This window comes from Oncorhynchus kisutch, linkage group LG20 (assembly GCF_002021735.2).
Source record: "Oncorhynchus kisutch isolate 150728-3 linkage group LG20, Okis_V2, whole genome shotgun sequence".
Lineage (NCBI taxonomy): Eukaryota > Metazoa > Chordata > Actinopteri > Salmoniformes > Salmonidae > Oncorhynchus > Oncorhynchus kisutch.
Window position 1 is genome coordinate 22787274 of NC_034193.2, and position 15255 is coordinate 22802528.

Sequence of the window (15255 nt, forward strand, 5' to 3'; positions counted from 1 at the left end):
TCTGCTACCGCACGGCAAGCGGTACCGGAGCGCCAAGTCTAGGTCCAAAAGTTTCCTTAACAGCTTCCATAAGACCACCAAGCCATAAGACTTGTGAAAAATGTATCAAATGGCTACCCAGACTATTTGCATTGTCCACCCCCCTTTTTTTAACACGGCTGCTACTCAATTAAATTCAACAGACTTTATTGGCATGGGAAACATATGTTAACATTGCCAAAGCAAGTGAAGTAGATAATATACAAAAGTGAAATAAACAATAAAAATGAACAGTAAACATTACACTCACAGAAGTTCCAAAATAATAAAGACATTACAAATCATATTATGTGTATATATAGTGTTGTAACGATGTACAAATGGTTAAAGTACAAAAGGGAAAATAAATAAGCATAAATATGGGTTGTGTTTACAATGGTGTTTGTTCTTCACTGGTTGACATTTTCTTGTGGCAACAGGTCACACATTTTTGCTGCTGTGATGCCACACTGTGGAATTTCACCCAGTAGATATGGGAGTTTATCAAAATCGGGTTTGTTTTCAAACCCTTTGTGGATCTGTGTTATCTAAGGGAAATATGTGTCTCTAACATGGTCATACACTGGGCAGGAGGTTAGGAAGTGCAGCTCAGTTTCCACCTCAGTTTGTGGGCAGTGTGCACATAGCCTGTCTTTTCTTGAGAGCCAGGTCTGCCTATGCTCACTGAGTCTGTACATAGTCAAAGCTTTCCTTATTTTCGGGTCAGTCACAGCGGTCAGGTATTCTGCCACTCTGTACTCTCTGTTTAGGCCCAAATAGCATTCTAGTTGGCTCTGTTTTTTTGTTAATTCTTTCCAATGTGTCAAGTAATTATCTTTTTGTTTTCTCATGATTTTCATTGGGTCTAATTGTGTTGCTGTCCTGGGGCTCTGTGGGGTGTATTTGTGTTTGTGAACAGAGCTCCAGGACCAACTTGCGTAGGGGACTCTTCTCCAGGTTCATCTCTCTGTAGGTGATGGATTTGTTATGGAAGGTTTGGCTTTGTTATGGAAGGTTTGGCTCTTTTCTGGATTTTGATAATTAGTGGGTATCGGCCTAATTCTGCTCTGCGTACATTATTTGGTGTTCTACGTTGTACACAGAGGATATTTTTGCTGAATTCTGCATGCAGCGTCTCAATTTGGTGTTTGTCCCATTTTGTGAATTCTTGGTTGGTGAGCAGACCCCAGACCTCACAACCATAAAGGGCAATCGGTTCTATAACTGATTCAAGTATTTTTAGCCAGATCCTAATTGGTATGTCAAATTTTATGTTCCTTTTGATGGCATAGAATGCCCTTCTTGCCCTACTCACTCTCTTATCTACGCATAGTCACTTTACCCCAAACCTACATGTACATATTACCTAAATTACCTCAATTTACATGTACCCCCACACATTGACTCAGTACCTATATATAGCCTCGTTATTGTGTTGCTTTGTATTTCTTTTTTTAAACTTTAGTTGAGTAAATATTTCCTTAACTCTTATTTTCTTAAACATTGGTTGGGTAAGTGCTTGTAAGTAAGAATTTCCCAGTAAGGTCGACACTTGTTGTATCGGCGCATGTGACAAATACGATTTGATTTGAGGTACAAAAGTAACGTTGCGGTAGTTATTTTCTCTGTCTATTTCATTTCATTTACACTAGAACTGAAATTACAGTTGCTAAGGGTAGGGGACATATATAAGTTGTTTGTCATAACATATGATGTCTCTAGATCTGTCGGTTTCTGAGTGATTAGGGAAAAAACTCAAAGTGTTACTTTCGTCCCGGTCCTCCCCTCGATGTGGTTGAGGGTAGAGAAGTCTGATCCCAAATCTATCGTAAGGCCCAATTTATACCTCAAAAATATGGTGTGCGGTGCATAGATGGAAACCAACTATAAACCTCCAGTAAAAACACATGGAAACACATTCAAATCAAATCAAATGTATTTATATAGCCCTTCGTACATCAGCTGATATCTCAAAGTGCTGTACAGAAACCCAGCCTAAACCCCCAAACAGCAAGCAATGCAGGTGTTGAAGCACGTTGGCTAGGAAAAACTCTCTAGAAAGGCCAAAACCTAGGAAGAAACCTAGAAAGGAACCAGGCTATGTGGGGTGGCCAGTCCTCTTCTGGCTGTGCCGGGTGGAGATTATAACAGAACATGGCCAAGATGTTCAAATGGTCGTAAATGACCAGCATGGTCAAATAATAGATCTGGGACAGGTAGCAGGTCCGGTGAACAGGTCAGGATTCCATAGCCGCAGGCAAAACAGTTGAAACTGGAGCAGCAGCATGGCCAGGTGGTCCTGAGGCATGGTCCAAGGGCTCAGGTCATCCGAGAGAGAGAAAGAAAGAGAATTAGAGAGAGCATACTTAAATTCACACAGGACACCGGATAAGACAGGAGAAGTACTCCAGATATAACAAACTGACCCTAGCCCCCCAACACATAAACTACTGCAGCATAAATACTGGAGGCTGAGACAGAAGGGGTCAGGAGACACTGTGGCCCCATCCGATGATACCCCCGGACAGGGTCAAACAGGAAGGATATAACCCCACCCACTTTGCCAAAGCACAGCCCCCACACCACTAGAGGGATATCTACAACTACCAACTTACCACCCTGAGACAAGGCCGAGTATAGCCCACAAAGATCTCCGCCACGGCACAACTCAAGGGGGGGTGCCAACCCAGACAGGAAGATCACATCAGTGACTCAAACCACTCAAGTGTCGCACCCCTCCTAGGGACGGCATGAAAGAGCACCAGTAAGCCAGTGTAATAGGGTTAGAGGCAGAGAATCCCAGTGGAAAGAGGGGAACCAGCCAGGCAGAGACAGCAAGGGCGGTTCGTTGCTCCAGAGCCTTTCCGTTCACCTTCACACTCCTGGGCCAGATTACACTCAATCATATGACCCACTGAAGAGATGAGTCTTCAGTAAAGACTGAAAGGTTGAGACCGAGTTTGCATCTCTCACATGGGTAGGCAGACCATAGGAGAAAGGAGAAAGCCCTGCCTCCAGCTGTTTGCTTAGAAATTCTTGGGACTATTAGGAGGCCTGCGTCTTGTGACCGTAGCGTACGTGTAGGTATGTACGGCAGGACCAAATCAGAGAGATGGGTAGGAGCAAGCCCATGTAATGCTGTAGTTTAGCAGTAAAGCCATGAAATCAGCCCTTGCCTTGACAGAAAGCCAGTGTAGGGAGGCTAGCAGTGGAGTAATATGATCAAAAAATATGTTTTTCATTATCAAAGGATCAATAGTCATTCACTCACGCTAGTTGAATTACATTCCATAACCACACTCAGTTTTACCTTTGATAAACTGATCCCAGGTCAGATTTCAGTGTCTACATCTGATGGGTTCTAAATCATTGGGATGTTTTTCTCTCCTCCCTCTCTAAGCCACAGCCCTTCAGATTTGCTGACTATGACTTGGAGGTACATCGCTGCTGTGATGGATGTCCACAACCCATCTAATTCATCTCAAGCCAAACACTCTGCAAACGCCATCTTTTTTTAAAACATTGTTTTACTACCTGGCTGGCAGATTCAGCAGTGTTTGGCTTGGGAGGATTTCAAATACCACTTGTTCGGCACTATCAGCTCCAAAGCTGCCTGCTAAAATCCTCAGTGTATCCTGTAAAAGGGTTTAGACATGGTCTGGGTCCTTCTTGGAGTTTTGTAAGAGATGGAAAAGAAGGGGGTTTGAGGGAGAGAGAGATAAGTAGAGAAATGGAAAGAGAGAGGGAGCGAGAGAAAAAAGAAAGGGAAAGAGCGGAGAGGGAAAGAAAGCAAGAAAGAAAGAAAGAGAGAGAGCGTAGAGACAGGGCTTTCCCAACTCCTCTCACTTGGCATGTGGGAAGAAGTCATTTATTTTCCTCCGCTGGTTTCTTATCTGGCAAAGGGGGGGTCGTTGGGAGAAGCAGCGAGGGGAGTTGCCTACACGGGATCCTCGCTGTGAGGGTCTGATCCCGCCAGCACACACAACACGCTGGGGAGCTCTGCCCAGCAACCACTTCAACGGCATCACCGCCTGTGTTTACCTCTGTCCCTGAGAGGGAGAGGTCACCTGGCTCTCTCTCACACGCACACACACACACACACACACACACACACACACACACACACACACACACACACACACACACACACACACACACACATACTGAAATGAAATTAACATATATATGCGCACACACGCATCCACACAGACTCACAAAGACACACAGACACACACACAAACTACAGTATAATTATTTTTCCCTCACACTCCTCTTTCTCCTCTCTGAAAACACAAACAGACACAGAGGAGTTTCTCTCACACACAAATAGCCTGAAGACAAATAAATGAAATGAAATAAAATAGTATATAGGGAGTAGAAAATAGCATGGCTATATACAGTATATAGGGAGTAGAAAATAGCATGGCTATAGAGTATATAGGGAGTAGAAAATAACATGGCTATAGAGTATATAGGGAGTAGAAAATAGCATGGCTATATACAGTATATAGGGAGTAGAAAATAACATGGCTATAGAGTATATAGGGAGTAGAAAATAGCATGGCTATATACAGTATATAGGGAGTAGAAAATAACATGGCTATATACAGTATATAGGGAGTAGAAAATAGCATGGCTATATCAAGTATATAGGGAGTAGAAAATAGCATGGCTATAGAGTATATAGGGAGTAGAAAATAACATGGCTATAGAGTATATAGGGAGTAGAAAATAGCATGGCTATATACAGTATATAGGGAGTAGAAAATAACATGGCTATAGAGTATATAGGGAGTAGAAAATAGCATGGCTATATACAGTATATAGGGAGTAGAAAATAACATGGCTATAGAGTATATAGGGAGTAGAAAATAGCATGGCTATATACAGTATATAGGGAGTAGAAAATAACATGGCTATATACAGTATATAGGGAGTAGAAAATAGCATGGCTATATACAGTATATAGGGAGTAGAAAATAGCATGGCTATAGAATATATAGGGAGTAGAAAATAGCATGGCTATATACAGTATATAGGGAGTAGAAAATAGCATGGCTATATACAGTATATAGGGAGTAGAAAATAACATGGCTATAGAGTATATAGGGAGTAGAAAATAGCATGGCTATATACAGTATATAGGGAGTAGAAAATAACATGGCTATAGAGTATATAGGGAGTAGAAAATAGCATGGCTATATACAGTATATAGGGAGTAGAAAATAGCATGGCTATATACAGTATATAGGGAGTAGAAAATAGCATGGCTATAGAATATATAGGGAGTAGAAAATAGCATGGCTATAGAGTATATAGAGAGTAGAAAGTAACATGGCTATATACAGTATTTAGGGAGTAGAAAATAACATGGCTATAGAATATATAGGGAGGAGAAAATATCATGGCTATATACAGTATATAGGGAGTAGAAAATAGCATGGCTATATACAGTATATAGGGAGTAGAAAATAGCATGGCTATAGAATATATAGGGAGTAGAAATAGCATGGCTATATACAGTATATAGGGAGTAGAAAATAGCATGGCTATTTACAGTATATAGGGAGTAGAAAATAGCATGGCTATAGAATATATAGGGAGTAGAAAATAGCATGGCTATAGAGTATATAGAGAGTAGAAAATAGCATGGCTATATACAGTATATAGGGAGTAGAAAATAGCATGGCTATAGAATATATAGGGAGTAGAAAGTAACATGGCTATATACAGTATTTAGGGAGTAGAAAATAACATGGCTAAATACAGGGAGTACCAGTACTGAGTCGATGTGCAGGGGTACGAGGTAATTGAGGCAGCAATGTACTGTACATATAGATATGGGTAAAGTGACTAAGCAAAAGGATAGTAAATTAACAGTAGGAGCAGCGTATGTGGTGAGTGTGAAAGTGTGTGTGAGTGTGTGGCGTCAGTATGCATGTGTGTGCATATTATGTGTGTCAGTGTGTGGGTAGAGTCCAGTGTGTGTGCATAAAAGGGTCAGTGAAAGAGAGTAAGTGCAAAAAAGGGTCAATGCAGGTAGTCCGGGTAGCCATTTGATTAGCTTTTTAGCAATCTTGCGTAGATGTATTTTGGCTCTTCATGGTCCTCTTGGTTCCAGACTTCCTGTGCGGTAGCAGAGAGAACAGTCTATGGCTTGGGTGGATGGAGTCTTTGACAATTTTTGGCAGGGAGCTCGGCCCCAGTGTTGTACGGGGCCGTACACACTACCCTCTGTAGACACTTGTGGTCGGATGCCAAGGAGTTGCCATACCAAGAGGTGATGCAGCCAGTCAAGATGCTCTTGGTGGTGCAGCTATAGAACTTTTTGAGGATTTGAGGGCCCATGGCAAATTTTTTAGTCATCCTTAGGAGGAAGAAGCGTTGCCGTGCCGTCTTCGCGACTGTGTTGGTGTGTTTGGACCATGATAGATCCTTAGTGATGTGAACACCGAGTAACTTGAAGCTCTCTACCCACTCCACTTCGATGTGAATGGGGGCATGCTCGGCCCTCCATTTCCTGTAGTCCATTATCAGCTCCTTTGTCTTACTTACTCATGTTGAAGGAGATGTTGTTGTCCTGGCATCACACTACCAAGTCTCTGACCTACTCCCTAAAGGCTCATCGTAGTCGGTGATCAGGCCTACCACTGTTGTGTCGTCAGCAAACTTAATGATGGTGTTGGAGTTGTGTGTGGCCACGCAGTCGTGGGTGAACAGGTAGTACAGGAGGGGACTAAGCACGCACCCTTGAGGGACCCCCGTGTTGAGGGTCAGCGTGGCGGATGTGTTGTTGCTTACCCTCACCACCTGGGGGCGGCCAGTCAGAAAGTCCAGGATCCAGTTGCAGAGGGAGGTGTTCAGTTCCAGGATCCTTAGCTTAGTAATGAGCTTTGAGAGCACTATAGTGTTGAGCGCTGAGCTGTAGTCAATGAACAGCATTCTCACGTAGGTATTCCTTTAGTCACTACCGTGGCCATAGTGAAGTGTGGATCGATGTGCAGTATTCACTCAGTGCCTCCTCATGCAATAATGTGACATTTGGACAGAGCACAGTCCCTCATTAGTTGTGTTTGGGGAGCATTCCCTTCAGAAGGTCAGTGTAAATACTGCATTAAGACGGAATACATTACCCAGCATACCGCACAGACAGTTTGGGCATAACAAATGTTACCTAAATGTACGGATCTAACAGATTTTCTTCTTCTTCTTCAATTTTTCAGTTCAACTATGTTCAACTGTATTCTGCCATGAACTTGAATCTTCTGTACTGACCAAGAACAAAGTGTTCTTACTATAATACTGTTTGAGCTGAGCACTGACATGCTTTGGTTGGCGCACAACAAGGCATATTAGCCCAGTGTTTCACAACCTTGGGACTTCCTCCTTGGGGCACCACATCAAAGTAGCACTGTAGAACTGACCAAATGCATGTCATCTCAGGGGGTGGTCAGCAACATCTCATGGTTCGACGCCGGGTCCATCCATGGACCAGAGGTTGAGAAACACTGTACGAGCCTGCACTGTACGAGCCTGCACATAGGGGACATGACTTTGACATTTCTCTGAATTTAATTAAGTTAGATTTGTGTTTTGACAGCTTCTTTGGAGACAATTGGCATGACTGACATGTATGGTCCTGTTTGACTCAGTGTGTAAGAGCATGGCGCTACTCAGGCGTGGACTTAGTGATTTGGAGGCCACAGGCAAAGGCCAGTCTGAGCTCCTCCTCCATCCCCGATGCTCCTCCTATAACATTTTTTAAATGTTTTTTTTAGTAAAGACACAATTTAACTGTACAAATGTATTACCTTTTAATGTGCCATTGAACACAACCAGTCATGATGCTTTCATCCGATTGTCAAACAAATCACTTCAAAAAGTAGGTTACCAAAATATTTCCACATCCGAACAGCTCACTGTACACCCGCCAATTTTTCTTCAGTTCACAGGTGGCTGAGACTATCTAACCGGAGAAACCATCCGAGTGAGTGGGACAAAATCCCTCCTGAGATGTGTGCAAACCTGGTGGCCAACTACAAGAAACGTCTGACCTCTGTGATTGCCAACAAGGGTTTTTTGCCACCAAGTATTAAGTCATGTTTTGCAGAGGGGTCAAATACTTATTTCCCTCATTAAAATGCAAATCAATTTATAACATTTTTGACATGTGTTTTTCTGGATTTCTTTGTTGTTATTCTGTCTCTCACTGTTCAAATAAACCTACCATTAAAATTAGACAGATTATTTCTTTGTCAGAGGGCAAACGTACAAAATCAGCAGGGGATCAAATACTTTCCCCCCTCACTCTACATTTATGAATAGGCTTTTGCTGTCACAGCCTATTAATGTGGATTGTGGCTTTGTGTGAATGCATTATTCTGAGTAAGGCCTATTTAGACTTGTTATAGTGTTACCACAGATATTGATTTACTACCGTATGACTACTCTCTTATTTCATTATATTGAGATGAGAACCTTGGTGATTATGATTGTTATTGATCTGTATACAAATCGGTAGGTGGTTCTCTTTTTTTGAATCATATGGTTAAGCACTGGCCACATAAATGTGATGTAATTAATTGTTGTGTGCCTATATTCTTCCTATGACACACTTGTACAGCTGTGTATTAGAAATGTGTTTCTTGCTGATCCCAACATCCCCCGAGACACCTGCAGAGAGTCGGGGTCAGAGCCAGGGTCTATCATTTACCAGCGTCCCTGGAGCAATTGGAATAAATGAGGCATTCATGTGGTGTCGGAGTTGTCGGAAATACTAGATTCTGACTGGGAAGTTTCACTTGAACGACCCCCCCAAGTCGAATTATAAGTCGGAAAATGTGAGAAACTTTTATTACCAGAGTGGCCGAGTTGCACGGTTTCATCACAGGAATCTTCTCAACCAAAATATGAGAACATAACAGTTTTTGAAAAATACAACAGTGTCAATGTTAAGAATGTAGCTAGTTTGTCCATATTGTTAATGTTAAGCAAGCTAGCTAACTTTATTATTAACAAACTTAGCACGCCTATCTAGGTAGCAAAGAAAATGTATCTTGTCGGTTACGGAATTCAAACCAGCGACCTTTAGGTTACTGGCCCAACACTCTAACCTCAAGGCTACCTGCTGCCCCATACAGTTTATATCAACTCTAAGTCAGTAAAATAACATCTGCTGAAAGTCCATATTAATGTACTGTTATATTACTGATCACCTGTTATTGATTTGTCTCACCACCAGGTCGTTGGAGAGGAAGCTGCAGAGGCCTCTATTGGCCAAGTCCCGGACACTACCCAGCATCCCCCAGTCCCCTACCGTGGCCAGGGTCCACCACTCAGACCTGATTGGTGGGAGTCCTCCTCGCAGGACGTCTTTGGCCAGCAACAACAATCAGCCCAAGGCCTGCACTTTGCCTCCTGAAGGTTAGAAAACACCTTTCTCACTCAATCACACACACACACACACACACACACACACACACACACACACACACACACACACACACACACACACACACACACACACACACACACACACACACACAACCACAGGAAAGGCCTGCTTCACCCAATGCTTGTGTTTTTGGGGGCTGTCTTTTAATGTCCGTAAGTAGCTTACCTTGTAACCTTTTCCTCAGGCTAATTGTGCATAGGCAGAAGTGTCTGGTGAACGAGAAAGGCTTTACTTACCTTGAGACATAAGTGTTAAGATGGTAGCTAACGGCAACTCTCCAAGCATTCGGCACAGCAGACTTTGGAGAGATGGGCCGCTGTTTCCTAGGACTCTCTGACATTCCCGCCAGTGACGCACACCTAGCTCAAATTGTTTCACATCCAAACGGCGGTCTGAATACTGACAGAAGACTGCTGCCGCTGTGTGTATTTGGTAGCCTACTAGACGGAATGGTCGTAAGTTCAGAGGGGAGGCAGAGCTTTGACGAAGCCGTCTGATTCTCGTCAGATACTCGGAGAGACACGTCTTCCAATCTCTTCCCCTCGCACTTCTGTAATTCCCCCGCGCCTTTGATATCTGATTCCCTTGTTACAAAGCGTGCCCGCTTCCCAGACAGGGCACATGTCTGTCTGTCGTGGATAAGTTCTATTTTTACATCAAATGCCTATTTCCTTCACCCGAACCAGTATCTCTAGATTGGATAGGTGATAAGATGGATGGTGACATATGGAAGTTCAAAAGGGAAGCGCTGCTGACGTAGACAAGCAGTGCATTCGGACTGTATTCAGACCCCTTCCCTTCTTCCACATTTTGTTACGTTACAGCCTTATTCTAGAATGGATTACATTGTCCCCCCCCTCCCCCTCATCAATCTACACACAATACCCCAAAGCAGTTTTTTTTTTTATGTTAGAAAAAGTATGACAAGTAAAACACTTAAATATCACATTTACATAGGTATTCAGACCCTTTACTCAGTACTTTGTTAGAGCATCTTTGGCAGCGATTACAGCCTCAAGTCTTGTCTTCTTGGGTATGACGCTACAAGCTTGCCACACGTTTATTTTGAGAGTTTCTCCCATTGTTCTCTGCTCTCATGTCCGGGCTCAGGCTGGGCCACTCAAGGACATTCAGAGACTGTACTTAGGGTTGTTGTCCTGTTGAAAGGTGAACCTTCGCCCCCAGTCTGAGGTCCTGAGCGCTCTGGAGCAGGTTTCCATCAAGGATCTCTCTGTACTTCAACTGTGGGATCTTATATAGACAGTTGTGTGTCTTTCCAAATCATGTCCAATCAATTTAATTTACCAGGTGGACTCCAATCAAGTTGTAGGAACATCTCAAGGATGATCAATGGAAGCAGGATGCACCTGAGCTCAATTTCAAGTCTCATAGCAAAGGGTCTGAATACTTCTGTAAATAAGGTGTAACATTTTTAAACATATTTTCTCTTTCTTATTATCTGGTATTTTGTGTCGATTTTTATTTATTTAATCCATTTTAGAATAAGGCTGTAAATGTATCAAAATGTAGAAACGTGAAAGGGTCTGAATTCTTTCTGATAGGCTGTACTTTCTATTGACGGACATGAAGCTATTTTATAGTTTCTTATCAAGTCTTATTTGCTGATAACAAAGTAAAATAGACGTTAGCGTGGATAAGACTGGCATACTTTGCAAAAGTTTGACCTACTGCCAACAGGCTTGGCTATAGCCTACTTTAAGAGTTAGGAAAGAGGTTCTTGCAAGAGGCAGGCAGGCAGGCAGGCATGCAGGCAGGCATGCAGGCAGGCATGCAGGCAAGGCATTAGTTTGGGAGCTATTTTCTTAGCAGCAGTATAATCTTTCATAACCCACTCTAGGGCCACCCTGTGCCAGTCAGCCTGCCGGAGCTGTCACTATGTGAGTCACTGAACCGACTCGCTCCCTCCCCCACTCTCTCCTCTTATTTACCACTGTATGATTGCAGGGGGAGAGAAAGAAAACATTTAAGAAGCATGAAGAGGCTAAGGCAAGTAAAGTAGAAAACACATTTAAAAAAATCCAGATTAGTGGAGAAATAGTGAACCCTTCTCTTTGTTTCTCTCTCTCTCTCTCTCTCTCTCTCTCTCTCTCTCTCTCTCTATCTATCTATCTATCTATCTATCTATCTAGTGTTATATATTTGTTATATACAGTACCATTTGTTGGCAATGACAGAGGTCAAACGTTTTCTGTAAGTTTTCCCACACTGTTGCTGGTATTTTGGCCCATTCCTCCATGCAGATCTCCTCTAGAGCAGTGATGTTTTGGGGCTGTTGCTGAGCAACACAGACTTTCAACTCCCTTCAAAAATGTTCTATGGGGTTGAGATCTGGAGACTGGCTAGGCCACTCCAGGACCTTGAAATGCTTCTTATGAAGCCACTCCTTCGTTGCCCGGGCGGTGTGTTTGGGATCATTGTCATGCTGAAAGACCCAGCCACGTTTCATCTTCAATGCCCTTGCTGATGGAAGGAGGTTTTCACTCAAAATCTTACGATACATGGCCCCATTCATTCTTTCCTTTACATGGATCAGTCGTCCTGGTCCCTTTGCAGAAAAACAGCCCCAAAGCATGATGTTTCCACCCCCATGCTTCACAGTAGGTATGGTGTTCTTTAGATGCAACTCAGCATTCTTTGTCCTCCAAACACGACAAGTTGAGTTTTCACCCAAAAGTTCTATTTTGGTTTCATCTGACCATATGACATTCTCCCAATTTTCTTCTGGATCATCCAAATGCTCTCTAGCAAACTTCAGACGGGCCTGGACATGTACTGGCTTAAGCAGGGGGACACGTCTGGCACTGCAGGATTTGAGTCCCTGGCGGCGTAGTGTGTTACTGATGGTAGGCTTTGTTACTTTGGTCCCAGCTCTCTGCAGGTCATTCACTAGGTCCCCCCGTGTGGTTCTGGGATTTTTGCTCACTATTCTTGTGATCATTTTGACCCGATGGGGTGAGATCTTGCGTGGAGCCCCAGATCGAGGGAGATTATCAGTGGTCTTGTATGTCTTCCATTTCCTAATAGTTGCTCCCACAGTTGATTTCTTCAAACCAAGTTGCTTACCTATTGCAGATTCAGTCTTCCCAGCCTGGTGCAGGTCTACAATTTTGTTTCTGCTGTCCTTTGACAGCTCTTTGGTCTTGGCCATAGTGGAGTTTGGAGTGTGACTGTTTGAGGTTGTGGACAGGTCTCTTTTAAACTGATAACAAGTTCAAACAGGTGCCATTAATACAGGTAACGAGTGGAGGACAGAGGAGCCTCTTAAAGAAGAAGTTACAGGTCTGTGAGAGCCAGAAATCTTGCTTGTTTGTAGGTGACCAAATACTTATTTTCCACCATCATTTGCAAATAAATTAATTAAAAATCCTACAATGTGATTTTCTGCAATTTCTTTTCTCATTTTGTCTGTCATAGTTGAAGTGTACCTATGATGAAAATTACAGGCCTCTTTTTCTTTTTAAGTGGGAGAACTTGCACAATTGGTGTCTGACTAAATACTTTTTTTGCAACCACTGTATATATACACTGCTCAAAAAAATAAAGGGAACACTAAAATAACACATCCTAGATCTGAATGAATGAAATATTCTTATTAAATACGTTTTTCTTTACATAGTTGAATGTGCTGACAACAAAATCACACAAAAATTATCAATGGAAATCAAATTTATCAACCCATGGTCTGGATTTGGAGTCACACTCAAAATTAAAGTGGAAAACCACACTACAGGCTGATCCAACTTTGATGTAATGTCCTTAAAACAAGTCAAAATGAGGCTCTGTAGTGTGTGTGGCCTCCACGTGCCTGTATGACCTCCCTACAACACCTGGGCATGTTCCTGATGAGGTGGCGGATCGTCTCCTGAGGGATCTCCTCCCAGACCTGGACTAAAGCATCCGCCAACTCCTGGACAGTCTGTGGTGTAACCATGCTCCTTGGTGGATGGAGCGAGACATGATGTCCCAGATGTGCTCAATTGGATTCAGTTCTGGGGAACGGGCGGGCCAGTCCATAGCATCAATGCCTTCCTCTTGCAGGAACTGCTGACACACTCCAGCAACATGAGGTCTAGCATTGTCTTGCATTAGGAGGAACCCAGGGCCAACCGCACCAGCATATGGTCTCACAACGGGTCTGAGGATCTCATCTCGGTACCTAATGGCAGTCAGGCTACCTCTGGCGAGCACATGGAGGGCTGTGCGGCCCCCCAAAGAAATGCCACCCCACACCATGACAGATCCACCGCCAAACCGGTCATACTGGAGGATGTTGCAGGCAGCAGAACGTTCTCTACAGACTCTGTCACGTCTGTCACATGTGCTCAGTGTGAACCTGCTTTCATCTGTGAAGAGCACAGGGCGCCAGTGGCGAATTTGCCAATCTTGGTGTTCTCTGGCAAATGCCAAACGTCCTGCATGGTGTTGGGCTGTAAGCACAACCCCCACCTGTGGACGTCGGGCCCTCATACCACCCTCATGGAGTCTGTTTCTGACCGTTTGAGCAGACACATGCACATTTGTGGCCTGCTGGAGGTCATTTTGCAGGGCTCTGGCAGTGCTCCTCATGCTCCTCCTTGCACAAAGGCGGAGGTAGCCGTCCTGCTGCTGGGTTATTGCCCTCCTACGGCCTCCTCCACATCTCCTGATGTACTGGCCTGTCTCCTGGTAGCGCCTCCATGCTCTGGACACTACGCTGACAGACACAGCAAACCTTCTTGCCACAGCTCGCATTGATGTGCCATTCTGGATGAGCTGCACTACCTGCTACCACTAGAGTGAAAGCACCGCCAGCATTCAAAAGTGACCAAAACATCAGCCAGGAAGCATAGGAACTGAGAAGTGGTCTGTAGTCACCACCTGCGGAACCACTCCTTTATTGGGGGTGTCTTGCTAATTGCCTATAATTTCCACCTGTTGTCTATTCCATTTGCACAACAGCATGTGAAATTTATTGTCAATCAGTGTTGATTCCTAAGTGGACAGTTTGATTTCACAGAAGTGTGATTGACTTGGAGTTACATTGTGTTGTTTAAGTGTTCCCTTTATATACAATATACATTTTTAGTGTATATTGTTACATAGACCCGATGACAATTAATCATGACCCAACCTGGACCCGAGGGACAAGTTAGAATTTCAGAACTGCACCCGATCGGGCCCGTCCCGGTATATTGGGTCCACCTTTATATAAATAATACTAATGTTATTAGTATTAGGGCCAATGCTTTGTAGAATGCTAATCCAAAAACTGTTTTTTTCTCACATAATTGTATTATTTATTGTTGCAGCACCAGAAAAAAATATATATAGCTTTGTTGTGTCCTGGAAAGTTCTTGAGAGCAGTTTGATTGAATAGAGTACACAGTATTTGTAGGATCAGACACTCAAAGTTCGATTAGACGCCCAAGTCCTCCTCTGGCAATCAGGACCCTGTGAGATAATCCCTATTCATTTACTTTCATTGAATTTAAAGTACTTAATTGCTCTTCTTTTGTGATGTATGCTCTTACCAAAACAGTATGTGCAAACAGTCTCTCTCTCTCTCTCTCTCTCTCTCTGTGTCTCTCTGTCTCTCTCTCTGTCTGTCTCTCTCTCTCTCTCTCTCTGTATCTGTCTCTCTATTTCTCTCTGTCTCGCTCTGTCTCTCTCTCTGTCTCTCTCTCGCTCTCTCTCTCTGTATCTCTCTCTCTTTCTGTGTATCTCTCTATGTCTCTCTCTCTCTGTATCTGTCTCTCTCTCTGTCTGTCTCTCTCTGTCTCTCT

General features: G+C 43.4%; 1 protein-coding gene across 2 annotated transcripts in view; it reads left to right on the forward strand.

The window, feature by feature from the left end:
• The window catches only part of ankfn1b (ankyrin repeat and fibronectin type III domain containing 1b), a 248155-nt gene that overhangs the window by 30888 nt on the left and 202012 nt on the right, over positions 1-15255 (forward strand). For both annotated transcript variants that reach the window (XM_031799412.1, XM_031799413.1), the window contains exon 2: positions 9260-9441. In XM_031799412.1, the coding sequence (XP_031655272.1) occupies positions 9260-9441 (182 nt within the window). The remainder of the gene's footprint in view (positions 1-9259; positions 9442-15255) is intronic.